Source organism: Dasypus novemcinctus, chromosome 21 (assembly GCF_030445035.2).
Source record: "Dasypus novemcinctus isolate mDasNov1 chromosome 21, mDasNov1.1.hap2, whole genome shotgun sequence".
NCBI lineage: Eukaryota > Metazoa > Chordata > Mammalia > Cingulata > Dasypodidae > Dasypus > Dasypus novemcinctus.
This window is the reverse complement of record NC_080693.1, coordinates 86,009,882-86,028,256: the sequence shown is the minus strand read 5'-3', so window position 1 is coordinate 86,028,256 and position 18,375 is coordinate 86,009,882. Positions and strand designations below refer to the sequence as shown.

The following is an 18,375-nucleotide window of genomic DNA, read 5'->3' as shown; positions in this document are numbered from 1 at the left end:
TATATTTTTGTAACAGAAGTTGTGAACTTACAAAACAATCATGCACATGTGCAGAATTCCCAAGCAACACCCCTCTAGCAGCACAGCACACTGTGCTGGAACATTGTTACAGAATATGAGATAATGTCAGACTATTACCAGGTCCATAGTGTACATTTGGCACACTTTTTCCATACTCCCCCATTATCAACACAGTACATCTTTGGCATAGATGCGTGGATATTACATTATTACTGTTAACCACAGTCCATAGGTCACTCCAGGTGTATTTTTCCCCTGCTTCTCCACATTCCCAACACCCTGCAAAGGTGAATATCTGCTCTAGCTCACAAAGGACACTCTTGCATCTGTACCACAATTCTCATCCACCTCTGGGTTTACTGTGTTATTCATTCCCTAGATTATTTTCTAGCTTTCTTTCAATTGGCATTTATATCCCTAAATTACCCTTTTCAGCCACATTCCCATTTCTAAACCAGCGGTTACTTACTCTAATGTGTTACCATAAACGCTGTACATTTCCACACTTTTACAGTAAAGCTAATTAAAACTTCTACATACAGTACACATCAGTAGTCCATCTCAGTCCTCCTCTTATCTGCTTTAAGAATCCACCACGTACCACCAGGTCTTGAAGATCATTTTTCCTACATTTTCTTCTAGAAGCTTTATGGTTGTAACTTTTATATTTAGGTTTTTTATCCATTTTGAGTTAGTTTTTGTATAAGGTGTGCGATAGGGGTCCTCTTTCCTTCTTTTGGCTATGGACATCCAGTTCTTTCAGCACCATTTGTTGCATGGACTGTTCTGCCCAAGCTGTGTGAGTTTAACAGGCTAGTCAAAAATCACTTGACCATACATGTGAGGGTGTGTTCTGAACTATCAGTTCAGCTTCATTGGTCTATGTGTCTGTCTTTATGCCAGTATCAGGCTGTTTTTACCACTGTAGCAAGGAAATATGATTTAAAGTCTGGAGATGAGAGTCCTCCAACTTTGCTTTTCATTTTAAAGATGTTTCTGGCTATTCAGAACCCCTTACCCTTCCAAATAAATTTGATAATCATGCTTTCCATTTATTTTTAAAATGCTGGTGGAATTTTTATCAGGATTGCACTGAATCTGTATATCAGTTTGAGTAGAATTGACATATTAATGATATTTGGTCTTCCAATCTGTGGGCATAGAATGTCCTTCCAATTATTTAAGACTTCTAAAATTTCTTTAAACAATGAGTTGTAATTTTCTGAATACAAGTGCTTTACATCTTTCGTTAAGTCTATTCCTAAATATTTGGGTTTTATCCATCATATTTTATTTTTACCACTCTTTTGACACTTTTCAGTTACTTTTACTGATATAATCTTGATTTCTAAACTCTCTTACAAGCTCTCTCTCCTGTTTTTCTTTTCAGGATGTAGCACACTCTTTAGTATTTCCTACAAAGCCAGTCTCTTGGTTACATACTCTCTCAGTTTCTGTTTATCTGTGAATATTCTAATCTTGCCCTCATTTTTTTTTTTTAAGATTTATTTATTTATTTAATTTCCCCCCCTCCCCTAGTTGTCTGTTCTTGGTGTCTATTTGCTGCGTCTTGTTTCTTTGTCCACTTCTGTTGTCGTCAGCGGCACAGGAAGTGTGGGCGGCGCCATTCCTGGGCAGGCTGCTCTTTCTTTTCACGCTGGGCGGCTTTCCTCACGGGCGCACTCCTTGCGCGTGGGGCTCCCCCACGCGGGGGACACCCTTGCGTGGCACGGCACTCCTTGCGCGCATCAGCACTGCGCATGGCCAGCTCCACACGGGTCAAGGAGGCCCGGGGTTTGAACCGCGGACCTCCCATATGGTAGACGGACGCCCTAACCACTGGGCCAAAGTCCGTTTCCCATCTTGCCCTCATTTTTGAAAGACAGTCTTGCTGGATATAAGATTCTTGGCTGGAATTTTTCTCTTGTAGTATATTAAATATATCATACCACTGTCTTCTTGCCTCCATGGTTTCTGGTGAGAAATCAGCACTTAATTTTATTGGGTATCCCTTATATATTATGCATTGCTTTTTTCTTGCTGCTCTCAGAATTCTCTATCTTTGGCATTTGACATTCTGATTACTATATGTCTCAGAGTTGGTCTATTTGAATTTTTTCGGATGGGAGTACATTGTGCTTCTTGGACAGGGATATCTATGTCCTTCAGTAGGGTTGGGAAATTTTCTACCATTATTTCTTCAAATATTCCTTCAGCCCCTTTTCCCTTCTCTTCTCCTTCTGGGACGCCTATGACATGTATGTTTGCATGCCTTTTGCTGTCATCTAGTTCCCTGAGACCTTGTTCAATTTTTTCCACTCTTTTCTTCAGCTGTTCTTTCGTATGTTCACTTTCAGAGGCCGTTTCTTCAAGCTCATCAATCCTTTCTTCTGTCTTCTCAAATCTGCTATTATATGATTCCAGTGTTTTTTATGGGTTTTGTTTTTTTGGCAAACACGTATTTCTTTATTTAGTGTTTCTCTGGATTGCGGAAGTGTCAGCAATGGGCTGAAACCCCAGCAGGGCACAAAGGAGGCAGGGCAGCCCCCAGGCCCTCTAGGGGGAAGCAGCAGGAAGAGGTGCTGCCCCTGCCACTCCTCCCCAGGCCAGCCCCTTCCCCGGGCTCCCAGGCCAGGGCGGGGAGCCTGAGGCCAGTAAAGGCCCCACACCCTGAACTGGGGCCAGCTTCATGGGCAGGGTGTGTGTCACCCTGAGGCACGGTGCTCAGGCAAAAGTGCTCCTCCCACCTACTGGCACGGTGATGCTGGTCAAGGAGCCAGAGCACACTGAAGACATCACCCATGTTTCCAGTGTATTTTTTATTTCATTTACTGCACCTTTTGTTCCCATAAGGTCTGCTATTTTTCTATGTATGCTTTCAAATTCTTCTTTGTGCTCATCCAATGTCTTCTTTTTTTTTAAAAGATTTACTTTATTTCTCCCCACCCCCTTGTTGTTTGCACTTTCTGTGTCTGTTCGTCTTCCTTGTTTCTTTAGGAGGGAATGGGAACCAAACCCAGGACCTCCGATGTAGGAGAGAGGTGCCTAGTTGCTTGAGCCACCTCCACTCCCTGTTTTCTTGTGTCTCTCATTATTTTTTCCTTGTGTCTCTTGTTGTGTCATCTTACATGTCAGCTCACCGCTCTTGCCCATTGTGCCAACTTGCTGTATTTCAGTTAGCCCAGTGCTTGCTTGACCAAACAACTGAACACAATTACCTGGCCGAATTGACACAATAGCCTAACCATCACAGTCTACCCCTTGTCAACTTGGCAACCATACACATTACCTTAAACCATACTTAGTCTCTAAGTAAAAACAGCAAAAGATATGAATATATATATATTTTCACCTAGCAATGTTCAACTCTTCCGCGTACAACTGGAAACGCGTTAATTCCATACAGACTAGGGTACAAGTTCTTGGGTAATATTAATTCTAAAACTTGACATCCTCAAATATTATGACATGAAACTGATACAACTTGTTATGTGATAAGGGAAAAGTTTGGGGAAGAAGACAGAGAAGTTTGTTTTGTGTACATGAGCAATCATCATCATAATGAAACAAGGAAGAAAGATTCTTGACCATTACAGTCCTCATTTCTGTAACTGGTCACGTTGTTGTAGAATTTGAGAGAAGTTCAATTACTTGAGTATAGAGAGGCCAGGACTCAGGAATGATTTTGAGAAGGAAAAATGGTTTATTGACGGCCGGCCGGACTCGGGAACTTTCTGTTTGAATCCCGAGCCCCAAACAAGATTTTTTAGCCCCTTTTATACAGAGAGGAAAGGCCAAATGGTCCTTTTGTTTCAGTTCTCAATAGGCTTGAATTAGCATATATTTCCACATCTTTAGCATGGACCTCAAGCATTCGATAAGCTTTTAGCATATTTGCTTTGCATTTCCCCTGAATACTTAACGTTTATAGACCTTGCATTGTTAAACTGTCTCCTGCTCACCAAGGGCAGGACTGCAACCTTTCATCATCCCACACCCACAAGTCACAGATAGTTTAGGTTATGTCTGAAGAGACAAAGAGCCTGCCACCCATAGCCCACATCAACGTGATCGAAGTTCGTATTTATCACCACCTTCTTCCACTACCCATTCCATGTTTCCATTGCCCTCAGCAAGCACTTCAGCTGGCCGTGGCTCTTTGCCTGGTGGGGTGATGCAAACTTTCATTCCTAAAGATTCTGGGCCATTGTTTTTCCTGCTTGGATTGGTTTATTGCAATTTTCCATTGACTTTTATCATAGGACATGGCTGAACTAGGAGATACCGTAGAGGATCTCCTGTATTCCAGGCAAACTCTTTTATGTAGTTGCAGTCCTATTTCCCCTTGATAGTCAGGATCAATCACCCCAGCCAGTACAGTAATTCCCTTCTTTGTTGATTCAGACATAAGAGGAGCCCAGAGTGGCCAGGTGGCAGTTATAACTTCCAGTTCAGTGGAATCATTATTGTGGTCCCTAGTGACAGCACTCCTCCTTTTGGGACTAAAATCTGTAGACCAGCAGAGTTTGAGGTTGCAGGGACAGGAAGCAAACATTTTCCTAGTGGGTCACTGGGGGTAATAGTGAGTGGGGCCCCTCCCAATTCCACCCCTTGATTCCTGGACCCATGGATCCTGGTTATGGGAGAAACAGCACCATAGAGTGGATGCTGATTTAGAGCATACACAGCCTCCTGGAGAACATTGCCCCAGCCCCAAGGTATTGCCGTGTAGTTGGTGCTGTAATTGAGTCTTCAAAATGCTATTCCACTGTTCTATCAATCCAGCTGCTTCAGGGAAACATGGCGAGACCAGTGAATTCCATGGGCATGTGCCCATTCCCACACATTGTTTGCTGTGAAATGGGTTCCTCGATCAGAAGCAATATGTGTGGAATGCCATGGCAGTGGATAAGACGTTTGGGAAGTCCACAGATGGTAGTTTTGGAAGAAGCATTGCGTGCAGGAAATGCAAACCCATATCCAGAGTATGTGTCTATTCAGTTAAAAGAAATCGCTGCCCCTTCCATGGTGGAAGTGGTCCATTGTAGTCAACCCGCCACCAAGTAGCAGGCTGGTCACCTCGAGGAATGTGCCATATCAGGGGCTGAGTGTGGGTCTCTGCTGCTGGCAGATTGGGCACTCAGCAGTGGCTGTAGCCAGGTCAGCCTTGGTGAGGGGAAGTCCGTGTTGCTGAGCCCATGTGTAACCTCCATCCCTACCTCCATGGCCACTTTGTTCATGAGCCCTTTGGGCAGTGACAGGAGTGGCTGGGGAAGAGGCTGAGCATTAGCCACAGAGCGGGTCATCTTATCCACTTGATTATTAAAATTTTTTCTGCTGAAGTCACTCTCTGGTGAGCATTCATGTGGAACACAAATATTTTCATGTTTTTTGCCCACTCAAAAAGGTCTATCCACATGCCTCTTCCCCGGACCTCTTTGTTACCAATTTTCCAATCATGTTCCTTCCAAGTCCCTGGCCATCCAGACAAACCATTGTCAACAGCCCATGAATCAGTGTACAAATGCACCTCTGGCCATTTTTTCTTCCAAGCAAAATGAACAACCAGATGCACTGCTTGAAGTTCTGCCCACTGGGAGGATTTGCCCTCACCGCAGTCCTTCAGGGATGTCCCAGAAAGGGGCTGCAGTGCTGCAGCTGTCCACTTTCGGGTGGTACCTGCATATTGTGCAGAACCATCTGTAAACCAGGTCTGAGTTTTCTCTTTCTCAGTCAACTGATGGTAAGGAACTCCCCAAGAGGCCAAAGCTGTGGGCTGGGAAAGAGAAGGTAACATGGCAGGGGTGGTGACTGTGGGCATTTGGGCTACTTCATCATGTGACTTACTTGTGCCTTCAGGACCCGCTTGAGGCCTATCTCGTATATACCACTTCCACTTTATTATGGAGTGCTGCTGTGCACGCCCAACTTTATGTTTTGGTGGGTCAAAAAATACCCAGCTCATGATAGGCAGCTCAGGTCTCATGGTAACTTGATGGCCCATGGTTAAGCGTTCAGTCTCTGTTAAGGCCCAGAGTAGGCCAAAAGCTGTTTTTCAAAAGGGGAATAATTATCTGCAGAGGATGGCAGGCTTTGCTCCAAAATCCTAAGGGTCTGCGTTGTGATTCTCCTATAGCGGCCTGCCAAAAGCTCCAGACAGCATTTCTGCCTGCCTGTGAACCTTCCAGCACCACTGGATCTGCTGGATCATATGACCCAGGTGGCAGTGCAGCTTGCACAGCAGCCTGGACCTGATGTAGAGCCTCCTCTTGTTCTGGTCCCCAGTCAAAACCAGCAGCTTTTCTGGTCACCTGGTAAATGGGCTGGAGTAGCACACGCAAATGAGGAATACGTTGTCTCCAAAATCCAAAGAGACCAACTAAGCATTGTGCCTGTTTTTGGGTCATAGGAGGGGCCAGATGCAACAGCTTATTTTTCAGTTTATTTATGTTTTTTAAGACTTATTTTACTTCTTTTTTTTTTTTTTTTAAAAGATTTATTTATTTATTTAATCTCCCCCCCCCCCCCCCCCCGGTTGTCTGTTCTTGGTGTCTATTTGCTGCGTCTTGTTTCTTTGTCCGCTTCTGTTGTCGTCAGCGGCTCGGGAAGTGTGGGCAACGCCATTCCTGGGCAGGCTGCTCTTTCTTTTCACGCTGGGCGGCTTTCCTCACGGGCGCACTCCTTGCGCGTGGGGCTCCCCCACGCGGGGACACCCTTGCGTGGCAAGGCACTCCTTGCGCGCATCAGCACTGCGCATGGGCCAGCTCCACACGGGTCAAGGAGGCCCGGGGTTTGAACCGTGGACCTCCCATATGGTAGACGGATGCCCTAACCACTGGGCCAAAGTCCGTTTCCCTTATTTTACTTCTTTCTCTCCCTTCCACCCCCACCCCACCCCGTTGTCTGCTCTCTGTGTCCTTTCCCAGTATGTTGTGCATCTGCTTGCATTATCAGGCGGCACTGGGAATCTGTGTCTCTTTCTTGCATCGTCTTGCTGCGTCAGCTCTCCATGTGTGCAGTGCCACTCCTGGGCAGGCTGCACTTTTTTCATGTGGGGTGGCTCTCCTTGTGGGGCGCACTCCTTGTGCACTGGGCACCCCTACACAGGGGTGCACCTGCATGGCACTGCTCTCCTTGCGCATGGCAGCACTGCGCGCAGGCCAGCTCACCACACGGGTCTGGAGGCCCTGGGGATCGAACCCTGGACCCTCCATATGGTAGGTGGACCTCTCTCAGTTCAGACACGTCCACTTCCCTTATCCTTCACTTTAGAAGGGATATCTCGACATGCCCCACACGACTGCACACCTAGAAATTTCACTGAGGTGGAAGGACCTTGTATTTTGGTTGAATTTATCTCCCATTCTCTCACACAAATGCTTTACTGATAAGTGTAGTGTCTTTGCTACTTCTTGCTCATAGGTTCTGTCAACACGATTCCATCAATATAAGGGACCAGTGTGATGTCTTGTGGGAGGGAGGGACGATCAAAGTCCCTGAGGGCAATATTATGACATAGGCCTGGAGAGCTGATGCACCCCTGAGGCAGGACAGTGAAGGTCTACTGCTGGCCTTGCCAGCTGGAAGCAAACTGTTTCTGGTGGTCCTTACGAATAGCAATTGAGAAGAAAGCATTTGCCAAATCAACAGCTGCATACCAGGTACCAGGGGACGTGCTGATTTGCCCAAGCACTGGTACCACATCTGGGACAGCAGCTGGAATTGAAGTCATCACCAGGTTAAGTTTACGACAATCTACTGTCATCCTCCAAGATCCGTCAGCTTTCTGTTTAGGCCACATAGGAGCTGAAGGGGCTGTGGAGGGACCACCAGCCCCACAGCCTTCGGGTCCTTGATGGTGGCACTGATCTCTGCAGTCCCTCCAGGAATCTGGTATTGCTTTTGGTTACTATTTTGCTAGGTAGGGGGCAGTTCTAGGGGCTTCCACTTGGCCTTCCAACCATGATAGCCCTCACTCCACAAGGCAGAGATCCAGTGTGGGGCTTCTGCCAGTTGTTCAGTGTGTGTGATGGTTAGGCTGTTGTGTCACCTCAGCCAGGTAATTGTGCCCAGTTTTTTTTGTCAAGCAAGCACTGGGCTAACTGTAACACAAGGGCATTTATGGACTTTAGTCACCATTGACTTCACTGCAGTGGTAAATCCTAGAGAGCTGGTTACAATTACATCAGTCAGGGAGATTGCCACCAGCAATGAGTGATGCTTAGCCCGGTCAGCTGAATGCCTTAGAAGGGGAAGTGATTCCAGCATTGAGTGAGAATTTCCCAGCTTGCCTTTGCACAGCCAACACCTCCCAGAACTCGTCAAGAACCTTCACTGGGCTTTCAGCGGAGCCCCTGGTTGCAGCTGCTGCGGAACCTGGACTTGAGCATCCCCACAGCTGCGTGAGAGCCTCTTGACAGATATGTCTTGTTGATTCTGTTTCCCTAGAGAACCCTGACTAATACAGTATGTCTATTCCAATTACGCATTCTGGAACCAGGGAAATAACCACAGAATGGGTCCAGGGACCCATTGAACCAACTGTGAGATGGACCTGAGCTAAACTCCATTAATCATCTGACCTCTGTAAGCCCCTCTCTGACTGGTGGACCACAGTGACATTTTGGGTCTCCTTGAATTAATGTCACTTCTGAGCCAGTGTCTAATAATCCCCAAAATATCTGATCATTTCCTTTTCCCCAGGGCACAGTTACTCTGGTAAAAGGCCTTAGATCTCCTTGGGGAAAGGTAGGAAGAAGATTAAAGTATAAATTTTGGGCAGTTTAACAGGATCCTTCCCCAAGGGGACCTGGCCTCCTGCTCATTCAAGGGGCTCTGGGTCTGTAAACTGTCTCGAGTCTGGGAATTGACTAAGGGGCCGTGATTCTCTGCGTCTGTAATTCGAGTTAGGGTTTCCTTCACTCGACCTGGAACTCTTCTGTTTATACAGATCTCAAAGAAATTTAGTAGACTGCCCATCTCTTTCACTGCTAGGTACCCATGATGTATCAGCCAATGCCATAGCTCTGCCCGACTCAGGCTGTCGTGAGTGCATTGCTGAATCTGCCTTTCGTTGCGGTAGCCACGCCCACCTTGACTTGGGCGAATAACTGCCGATGCTTGACTTTTACCAGACCGACACCGGATCATCCCCACAATGTTTTAAGGATTCTAATTCATTGCATCACAGCCTCTCTACAGTAATATCTGGACCATAGAGAAGAGCAACCACAGAGCTCCTCAGGGAAGATGGAGTTAGTCTTACAAGTTTATTCCTCACAGTCCTGGTTAAAGGTGTGTCCTCTGGACATTCCTGGGGTGGGTGGGCAGCTCTCAGATGGTAAATCCATTCCAGCATTCCACTCTCCCTAAGCCTTTGCATTCCCTCTTCTCCTGTGTACCAGGGCAAATCGGGCACCCCACCCTCAGGCATGCTGGGCCCTCTTTTGTTCCATGTTTCAGTCAGCCACCCAAACCACTGTTAGATCCCTTTCTAACCCCTCGAGCTTCAGCAGTGAGTCCAGAATTTCTGCTTAGTGGGCCCATAACAATAAATTCCGCCTGATCCAACTTTATATTCCTTTCACCATTATCCCATACCCTTAGTATCCATTCCCACACGTTTCCCTGATTTCTGTCTTTATAAATTGGAAAACTCATGCAGTTCATTCTGAGTATATCATACTTCCTCATGGGTCACACTTGTATTTCACCTTGGGGCTTGTTATGATTTTAGTCTAATACTAGGTCTCGAAGACAAGAGAGGTGGTGGGGGTGGGCAAGGAGAAGGGTTAGAAATGCCTTGCAAGCTGCTGACCTCAGGGCATTCCCTTGAGTTTCTTCTGGTGAGACAGAATTAACCTCTTCAGGCAGGGGTTGGGAGGCAGTTGCCTCAGTGCAGACTGGAGGTTCAGCAATGCCTGCTGGAGTGTGGCTGGTACATGCCTTAGGGCTGGGAGGAGGTCCAGACGCCCTGGGGCAGGCTGGAGGCTGGGCAGGGCAGGCTTCAGTTATGCTGATACCCACCTCAGGGCTGGAAGGTGTTTCAGTCTCCAGGGGACAGGCTGGAGACTGGAGGATACAAGGTTGACAAGGTGTGGTCTCCATAGGGCAGGCCATGGCAGGGATATCTGGTAAAGACTCAGCAGAATTCAGGGTCCAGTGTCTCCATCAATATCATCATCATTCCATATGTCTCCATCCCAGTTCTCTGGATTCCACTCTTTTCCAATCAATGCCTTCACTTTAACTGCAGAAACCCTGTGGGGTTGATATTTTAGTTTCTTTTGTACAATGAGAATCTGGGTTTGGTTCTCAGATATTGGAGCCTGTGGCTACAGGAGACAAGATTTTCTTTCAGAGCACACATAGAAACTTTCTCATCATCCATTCGGTGTTTAAATTTCAAATTTGAAGTCTTTAAATCATCTCTCTCTTTTGTAGCAGTATCCAGAGTAACTAGGAGGAACCAGCCATCATCATTATACCATTTGACTCCAGAAAACTCTGTTAAGGTGCTGAAAACACTCTCACCCAGATCCTTGCTTCTAAGTGTGGAAGTAGGGAATCCAGTGATGCTGTTTTGCAGATCTTGATTGCCAGCTCGCGCCGTGGACTGTTAGCAGCCTATTCTCTATTGGAAAGGGAATCGTCAGTACCCTTGAGTCTAATTAGAGTAGAAATACAATTGCAAAACTCCCAGAACCATCTCAGACACCCCATGTGTAAGGCTCTGTTCCCCAAGAACCATTCCCAGTACCAAGCTGTATTAATCAAGGTTCTCTAGGGAAACAGAATCAGCAAGAGATATCCGTCAATAGTATGTGATTCTGTAAGAGTCTCTCACGCAGCCGTGGGGATGCACAAGTCCAGGTTCTGCAGGCAGCTGCAACCAGGGCTCCAATGAAAGTCCAGTGAAGGTTCTTGACGAGTTCTGGGAGATGCTGGCTGTCCAAAGACAAGCTGGGAAATTCTTTCTCAATGCTGGAATCACTTCCTCTTTTAAGGCATTCAGCTGATTGGATAAAGTGTCACTCATTGCTGGTGATGTAATTGTAACCAGCTATCTATGATTTACCACTGCAGTAAAGTCAATGTTGACTAAAGTCCATAAATGCCCTTGTATTAGCCCAGTGCTTGCTTGACCAAACAACTGGGCACAATTACCTGGCCGAGTTGACACAATAGCCTAACCATCACAAATGTTAATGTACGTTTGTTCAGTTTCAAAGAAAAAAAACCTTATATATGCAGTATAACCTGCATTCGTATTTTACATGAGGTTTCACCATGCTATACAGTCCCATGTTACATTTGTTAGCTTTCCTTCTAGTAGTCTACATGACCTTAAGATTTTCCCTTTCAACCACTGTCATACCCATAAAATAGCACTGCTGGTTACAAACACTCCATCTTTTCTATTCATTTCCAAACACTTATAAACAACCTTTTTACCGGTTCTGTACAGATTAACCCTCAGCTTTCCATTCTCTAACCCCTTGTATTTTCTGGGGACCTGTGTTCTGGTTCTTAACTCCAGCTTCATAGAGTCTTGATGCTGATCTTTGTATAATACTATATTCTCCCATGGTGCTGCTTGTCTTTTCAGTCTATTTAAGGTATATTTTGATGAACAGAAATATTTCATTTTCATGTTGTGAACTTTACCAATCTTCTAATTTCAGTTCGCTTGAGATCTTGTTTGAGAACAGTTTCCACTTTGAGACCAGAAGGATATCCATACATATTTTCTAAAATTTTTAGAGTTTAGTTTATGGTATTTGTGACCTTTGTGAGAAACTGATTTTAGCGTATGGTGTGAGGAAGGGGTCCCATTTAATGTTTCCAAGTGATTACCCCATGATGCCCTTGGTGTGCAAACCTGGGAGGCTTCCTCTCTGGCCACGTGCCACTCACCCGATCCTCCCCGCAGCACACAATGCAGGCACAAGCAGGCACACACACATGCACCCAAAGCAGACACAAACACTTGTGAGTGCACACACAATGCAGGCAGAAGTGCATGCACACACACAGTGCCAACACGACCACATGCACATGGGCCCACACACGGCCCTTCCCCCTTCGCCTGTTTCAGGAAATGCTGTCAAGATGTTGAAGTGTCTTCCTTATCTCAACCTCCTTAATGTTCGGGAAACCTGCACTGGCTCCTTGAACTTCTAAGTAGGTGTTTCTAGAAGAAATCTCTCCCACATCCTCAAATGAACATACCTGTCCTCTCAGCAAACACCTGATTGTTATCTGGACCTACTTCATAGTTAGTATATTAACTTTTACTAATCTCCTTCAAAACCACAAAATCACCAGGTGTTCCTTCCTCATATCTGCTTTTGAGAAGACGCGGGTCCAGGGCTCCCCCTCTTTGGCTCCCATGGTTCTTTTCCCCCCTCCCCCTCCCCTGCTGTTTTTGCTGTCTGTGTCCTTTCGCTCTCTGATCTTCTGTATCTATTTCCCTTTTTGTCTTCTCTTCTCGTCTTTCTTCTCCAGGATTCACCTGGATTCAATCCTGGGGACCTCTGATGTGGGGTGAGATTCCCTGTCAGCTGCACCACCTCATTTCCTGGTCTCTGCTGTGCTTCACCTGACTCCCCTTGTCTCTCTTTTGTTGCGTCTTCATCTTGCTGCGTGCCTCACTCGCACAGGCACTGGCTCACCACGTGGGCACTGGCTCACCACGCAGGCGCGCTTTATCTTCTTCTTTTTCACCAGGAGGCCCCAGAGATCAAACCCGGGTCCTCCCATATGGTAGATGGATGCTCTATCACTTGAGCCTCATCTCCTTCCCTGGCTCCCTTGTTTCTGATATCAAATGGTGCTATATGAGAAGAAATGGGAAGAAGATCCAAAAAAGGAGCTCCTATAAATCAGTGAGAAAGAGACAAATGCCCCCTTGGGACAACAGGCAAAGGAAAATGTCTGATCTGAGGCTCACAGACGCCGGCAACTGCCAGAGCCAGAGGCGCTCGCCTGGCCGAAGGTAGACAGGGTCGTGCAAGGTGTGGGGCTCCCAGCTCCTCCAGGAAGCTCGGTGCCCTGCGCCCAGCACCCCACGGCGGCACCCCCCAGCCCAGCTGCTTGTCAGCTCACTCTCTCCTTCTCTTAGCACCCAGGTAGTTGCTCACCTTCCTATTCCTATGCCACTCTTCCTCCACGGTTCTCTCAGCCTCCGCCAAAAGGGAAGGTGGGCTAAAGCGTCCCACAGGGTGGGAGACGGGCACCGCTATCGGCTGGCATGGGACACCCACCTGGAGGTGCTGAGCAGACCCCCGCCTGTGCCCGTGCCAGGCAGAGGCCCGCGCAGGGCCAGCCGCAGGCCCCTTGCCTGCCACGTCTGGGTGCTCAGCCTTCCTCTCCCCGAGGGCTCAGAGGGCTCGGCTCCCCCAGCGAAGTCAGACCCGGCTCAGGCCTCGCGCTGCCTTGCGTCAGTGCCGGTGGCAGGAGCGGGCACTTGTCTCTTCGATAAGAGCTCACTGCTCTGCTTGGCGGACGACTGCTATGGCTTCCCGGCTGTAAACCGAGACCACACGCGGCTCAGCACGGCAGCGGGCGCCTCGGGCCGGCGGCCCAGGCTGCAGGGCCGGCTTCCGCGCAGGTCGGGGCCCTCTGGCCGGCCACCTCGGGGTTCCCTGGCACTTCTGTCCCTTGGAGATGCGATGGCGGCGTCTCCTCCTCTCCCTCTGGGCTCCGCTGACGTCCAGCGCCTGCCGCTCCCTGCGGCTTCCTCTTTCCGCCTCCGGCTTCCTCGGCATCCAAGGACCCCCGCCGCCTTGACGAGAGCCCCTGGGGTGGTCGGGCATCTTGGCTCCCGGCGTCTCCCAGGCCCCGTCCAGGTGTCAGCTCACCCCAGGGGCGGTGGGGCCTGTGCACCCTGGTGGGGACCCACGACACCCCTGCATTCCTTGTGTCTTTTTCCACGACAGGACTCTAAGGGTGCCAAGGAGCCTTTTCGTGAACGCCTGGGGAAGAACCGCCCCCACCTGGCCTCAGCTGCGGGCAGGAGCGCCTCGGCGAGCAGCCGGCGGGCAGGCGCGGCGCCAATGCCTGCTCAGGTACAGCCGCGCCGGGCTCCGCCCGCGCAGGAGGGCACGTCACAGCCGGCCGCTGACCGAGTCTGCCGAAGCAGCTGACCAGAGACAGGCGGGCTTCCGTGACGGAGCCGGGAGGGTGGACGCTGGGGTTCCGAGGCTGTGAGCACGTCGAATCGGGGCGCCTCCGGGGTGCTGACTCGCCAGAGGCCGGCTGCTGGCGGCACACGGGCCAGGCAGGGTGGCAGCCAGACCACGTGTCCTCCAGGCTTGCCGCCCGCACCCACTGCAAGTGAGCAGCCCGTGGCCTGGCCCCAGCTGCTCCACGGCCCCTCAGGGCTTCTCGAGGCTCATGGTCTCCCCAAGCTCCGCCGCACCCTGCGGTCTCTCCCAGGCTCTCTCCCTGCATGTCCCTCCTGCACACGGAGGACTCGGCAGGAAGCTGCGCTGTGATGACGCACCCCCGCTGAGGGCTCGGCAGGCCTGGCTGGAGTCGCCCACGGCGCCCACGGGCTGTAGGCCCGCGTGGGTACGAGGGCCGTCCCGGCACTTGCCTCCGCGGTGGGGTGGGCTGCTTGGCAGGGAGCGGGCGCCAGGCTCGCCGGCTGGAGCTCAGCGTGCAGGGCCCGCGCATCTGCCGGCTTTGGGTTCCGGGACCAGCCGTGGGCCTGGTGCGGGTTTAGCGCGCTCGCCCACCTGCCACCGGCCGGCCGTGCTGGGGAACAGCTTGCCTCCTACCGAGCCGCAGCGACCCGTGCCGTCCCCTTCCCCTGCCGCTCCTCCTCCCTCCCCGTGGACCTCGGCCCCTGCAGCTTGAGCGACGTGGCCTGGTTCCCCTGCCTGGCTCCCAGGCATCGCCGTGCCGTCCGTTTTGCCAGAGCAGCGACTGGGGGCGCATCATCTCCGCACCTGCATGCCCTGCTCCCTCTTCAGGGGTATGCCCAGGGCTGGGGACGCCGCGGCCAGGCGAGGCAGCCTGGTTCTGGTGTCGGCGGGCATGGGAGGGCAGCATGGCGCAGGCAGGACCTCGGTGGCGCCCGCAGCCAGAAGCAGTGGGGTCCTGGCCGACGCCCAGGCCCGGCTTTTCGTCTTTCAGTGGATGCCTATCAGCCGGTGGCCCTGGAAATCACGTTTGCAAGTAAAAGGGGCGGTCAGGGTCAAGGTGGGGGTCGGCAGCGGGCAGGAGCAGCTGCCTAGCCTGTGCTGAGGGCCAGCGGTCAATGGCGTCATCTGGGGCCGCTCCCTGGCCTGACAGCTGCCCCGAGTGGCCTCTGGAGGGGAAGGGGCCACTGGGCAGTGCGGGGGCAGGTGCGCGTGGCCGGGTGTCCTCTTGGGCAGCCCCAGAGCTTGTCCACCCTTCAGGCACTCTGAGCAGCCTGAGGTCCCAGGTTCAATCCCCGGTACCTCCTAAAGAAACAACAAAAACTCATCGTTCTTGGGGAGCAGGTGGAGCGCAGTGGCTGAGCGCCTGCTTCCCATGTACAAGGTCCTGGGTTCAATCCCTGGTACCTCCTAAAAACAAACACCCACCCCCAAAAGCGCTGGGACCTGCTCTCCAGACAGAGCCGCCCTTGGGCTGCTGCCCTCAGAGGCCTGGGGGTCCCTCCGGCCTTGGGCCCTGCAGGTGGACAGGGCTGGGGCCTGGCTGCGTCCTCGAGCTTGAGCGCAGGTTTTCCGAGCGTGACCGCACCTTGTCTGACTTACAGCGCCACGGCACAGCTCCCGCGGCGGCCTGGAGGCCGACTCGTCAGGAAGAGGACGGGTCCTCGGAGCCCCCCGAGGCCTGCGGCCGGCAGGCGTCCTCCTTGGCCAGCAGCTCCCTGCAGGACACGTGGCGGCTCCTGGAGCTGGGGTCCAGCCCCTCCGGCCTCAGCGCCCAGGACAGCACAGCCTCAGGTAGGGGGCGGCCTCTGGCCTGCACGAGGCCCAGGCGATGGTGGTGGGACGCAAGGGGCCTGTCAGCGCTGCGCCCCCACCCCTGCCTGGTGGACCCCAGGGTCTCCTTCCCTCTGTGGCGGTGCCTGCTGCTTCCCGCATCCCCCGCCGCCGTGCGGAGCCTGAGCCGCCTCCCTGCGGCTGGCGCAGCGTCACAGGCCTGCCTCTGACAGGGCCCTTGTCCCCCGCCGCTGGCTCGGCCGTCTCACCTCTGCTCTCTGCCCCAGAAGCCTCACGCCCAGGAGCTCGGCAGGCCGCAGCTTCGTGCGCGCTGTGCATCGCCGTGAGGCTCGAAGGGCCCGTCTTGGGGCTTCGCGCGAAACCACACGTGGCAGGAGGGCAAGGCAGGCGAAGGCAGCCAGACCACCCAGCGGGAGTGAGGAGAGGGATGGGGGATGCCGCAGCCCCGCGCCGTCCAGCTGGCCGTGCTCCTGTAGGCCTTGGTCTCCCGTCAACGGACACTTGAGGCTGTTTCCAGTCTTCTGCCGTTACCAAAAGTGCTGTGGCGGTCAGCGTGTGTGCCAGGCAGCCCGGGAGAGGGGGTCCAGGTTCCCGAGGGCGCTGGTTCGGCCAGAAGGTCTGAGCGTTGGCCGGTGCAGTAGACTGGCCAGCTGGCCTCTGCGGGCGCGGGCGCCTCCTCCAGCCCCCCTCGCACCGTCCCTGCCGTGCACGTTCCACCCTACTCGGGGCTCGCGCGCAGCCTCCCGTGCCTCTGCTGCCCCACGCCTGTCCGTGCAGGCTGCTCTGCTGTCCTTTCCTTCCCAAGGGGCTCGTGGTGACGCAAACGAGGCCTTGTCTGGGGCGTGAGCTGCAGATGTCTCCCCAGGCTTCCTTGCAGTGGTTTTTGTCACTCCTGTAAGTATACATACATATGCATATGCACGTACAGACATAGTTACATAGTTCACTTAGTGTGCTTTTAAAAGTCACGTGTGGGTTTTGTGCCACACTTAGACCCGTTCCATTCCAAGATTAGAAATTATTCTCCCAGTTTCTTCTAATACAGCTATGGTTTCGATTCTTAAAAAAACATTGAAATCCATGATCTGTTTGGGATTTATCACCAGAAACCAGCCTTTTTCTCCCCAGAGGGCCAGTCAGATGCCAACACCAGTTACCGAAGGCTCCCTGCTTCCCAGCACTGTTCTGTCCATCCGGCCACTGGCCACTCATCCAACGCCATGGGGTCAGAGCGGTCATGACACCATGCTTCGTCCATTCAAGGGTCATCTCAATGTCAAGTTGAAATAACCATCTGTAGTAGTCAGCCAAAGGGACGCTGATCAAAATACCAGAAATCGGCTGGTTTTTATAAAGGGTATTTATGCGGGGTAGGAGCTTACAGATCCCAGGTCATGAAGCATCAGTTACTTCCCTCACCAAAGTCTATTTCCACGTGTTGGAGCAAGATGGGTGCCGACGTCCGCAGGGTTCAGGCTTCCCGGGTTCCTATCTTCCCAGGGCTCCGGCTTAAGGCTTTAGCGTCAAACTCCAACATCAAAACCCTCAGCTCTGTCCTTCGCCATGCCTTTTATCTGAGTCCCCACCCACCAAGGGGCAGGACTCAACGCCCTACTGGCACAAGAGGTTTACACAATTACTTCGTCAAGTAAGCCTCCGAATCAAATATAGTCTAATATGCCCAGAGGTGTGAATGCCCTGGCCAGCGGGGCAGGGAACGGGGGCTCGTGGTCGCGCGGAGGAGAATGGTGAGACAGGAGACGCGAGGAATGACAGCGAGACAGGGTGAGGATCAAGCTGCAAAGTTTTATTGTGAGAACAAAGCATTTATACTCTTGGGAAGGGGAGGGGTAGTGGGAGGGATGGCGGTTAGGGATTGGCTATTGCTGTTGCTGGGGGAAGTGGCAGGGTCCAGGGACTGGCTGTTGCCGTTGCTGGGGTGGAGGGCAGACTTCAATTTCGCGCCTTGCGCCTGCGCGTTACTGTGTTAGCCTAGGCAGTGGCGGGAACAGAGAACAAAGGAGCAGGGAGGGAGAAGAACCAGGAAATGGGCTCCGCTCTGGCGGCCATGCTATTGGCATCGCTGATCTTAGCGCACGCCCTCACCAATCGTCCCCAACATCTCCTCCCTTTTTGTTTTATTAAAGGAAGCTAGCTGAGGGAAGCAGAGGCCTCATTTCCCTGATGTAGACAGCTCTGATATCGATTGCCTTCAAAGTTAAGGAACGGGTACCTTTCACTGCTCAAGGAGAGGCCTCATGGAGCAGTCCTCAGCCTTATGGGTCTTACGGTTGCCCTCAGCTGAGGGAGGTTTTCTGGGCCTTACGGCTGCCCTCAACCCCTATCGCCCTCATCCCGAGAGTTTTTCTGGGTCTTACGGTTGCCCTCAATCTCTCGAGATTACGCAGGCCAA

The 18,375-nt window shown here is 51.5% G+C and overlaps 1 protein-coding gene across 2 annotated transcripts in view; it reads left to right on the top strand.

Moving 5' to 3' along the window:
- CCDC57 (coiled-coil domain containing 57) overlaps positions 1 to 18,375 on the top strand; it is a 146,126-nt gene that overhangs the window by 91,571 nt on the left and 36,180 nt on the right. For both annotated transcript variants that reach the window (XM_058284943.2, XM_058284942.2), the window contains 2 exons: positions 13,962 to 14,090; positions 15,773 to 15,962. In XM_058284943.2, coding sequence (XP_058140926.1) covers positions 13,962 to 14,090; positions 15,773 to 15,962 — 319 coding nt within the window. The remainder of the gene's footprint in view (positions 1 to 13,961; positions 14,091 to 15,772; positions 15,963 to 18,375) is intronic.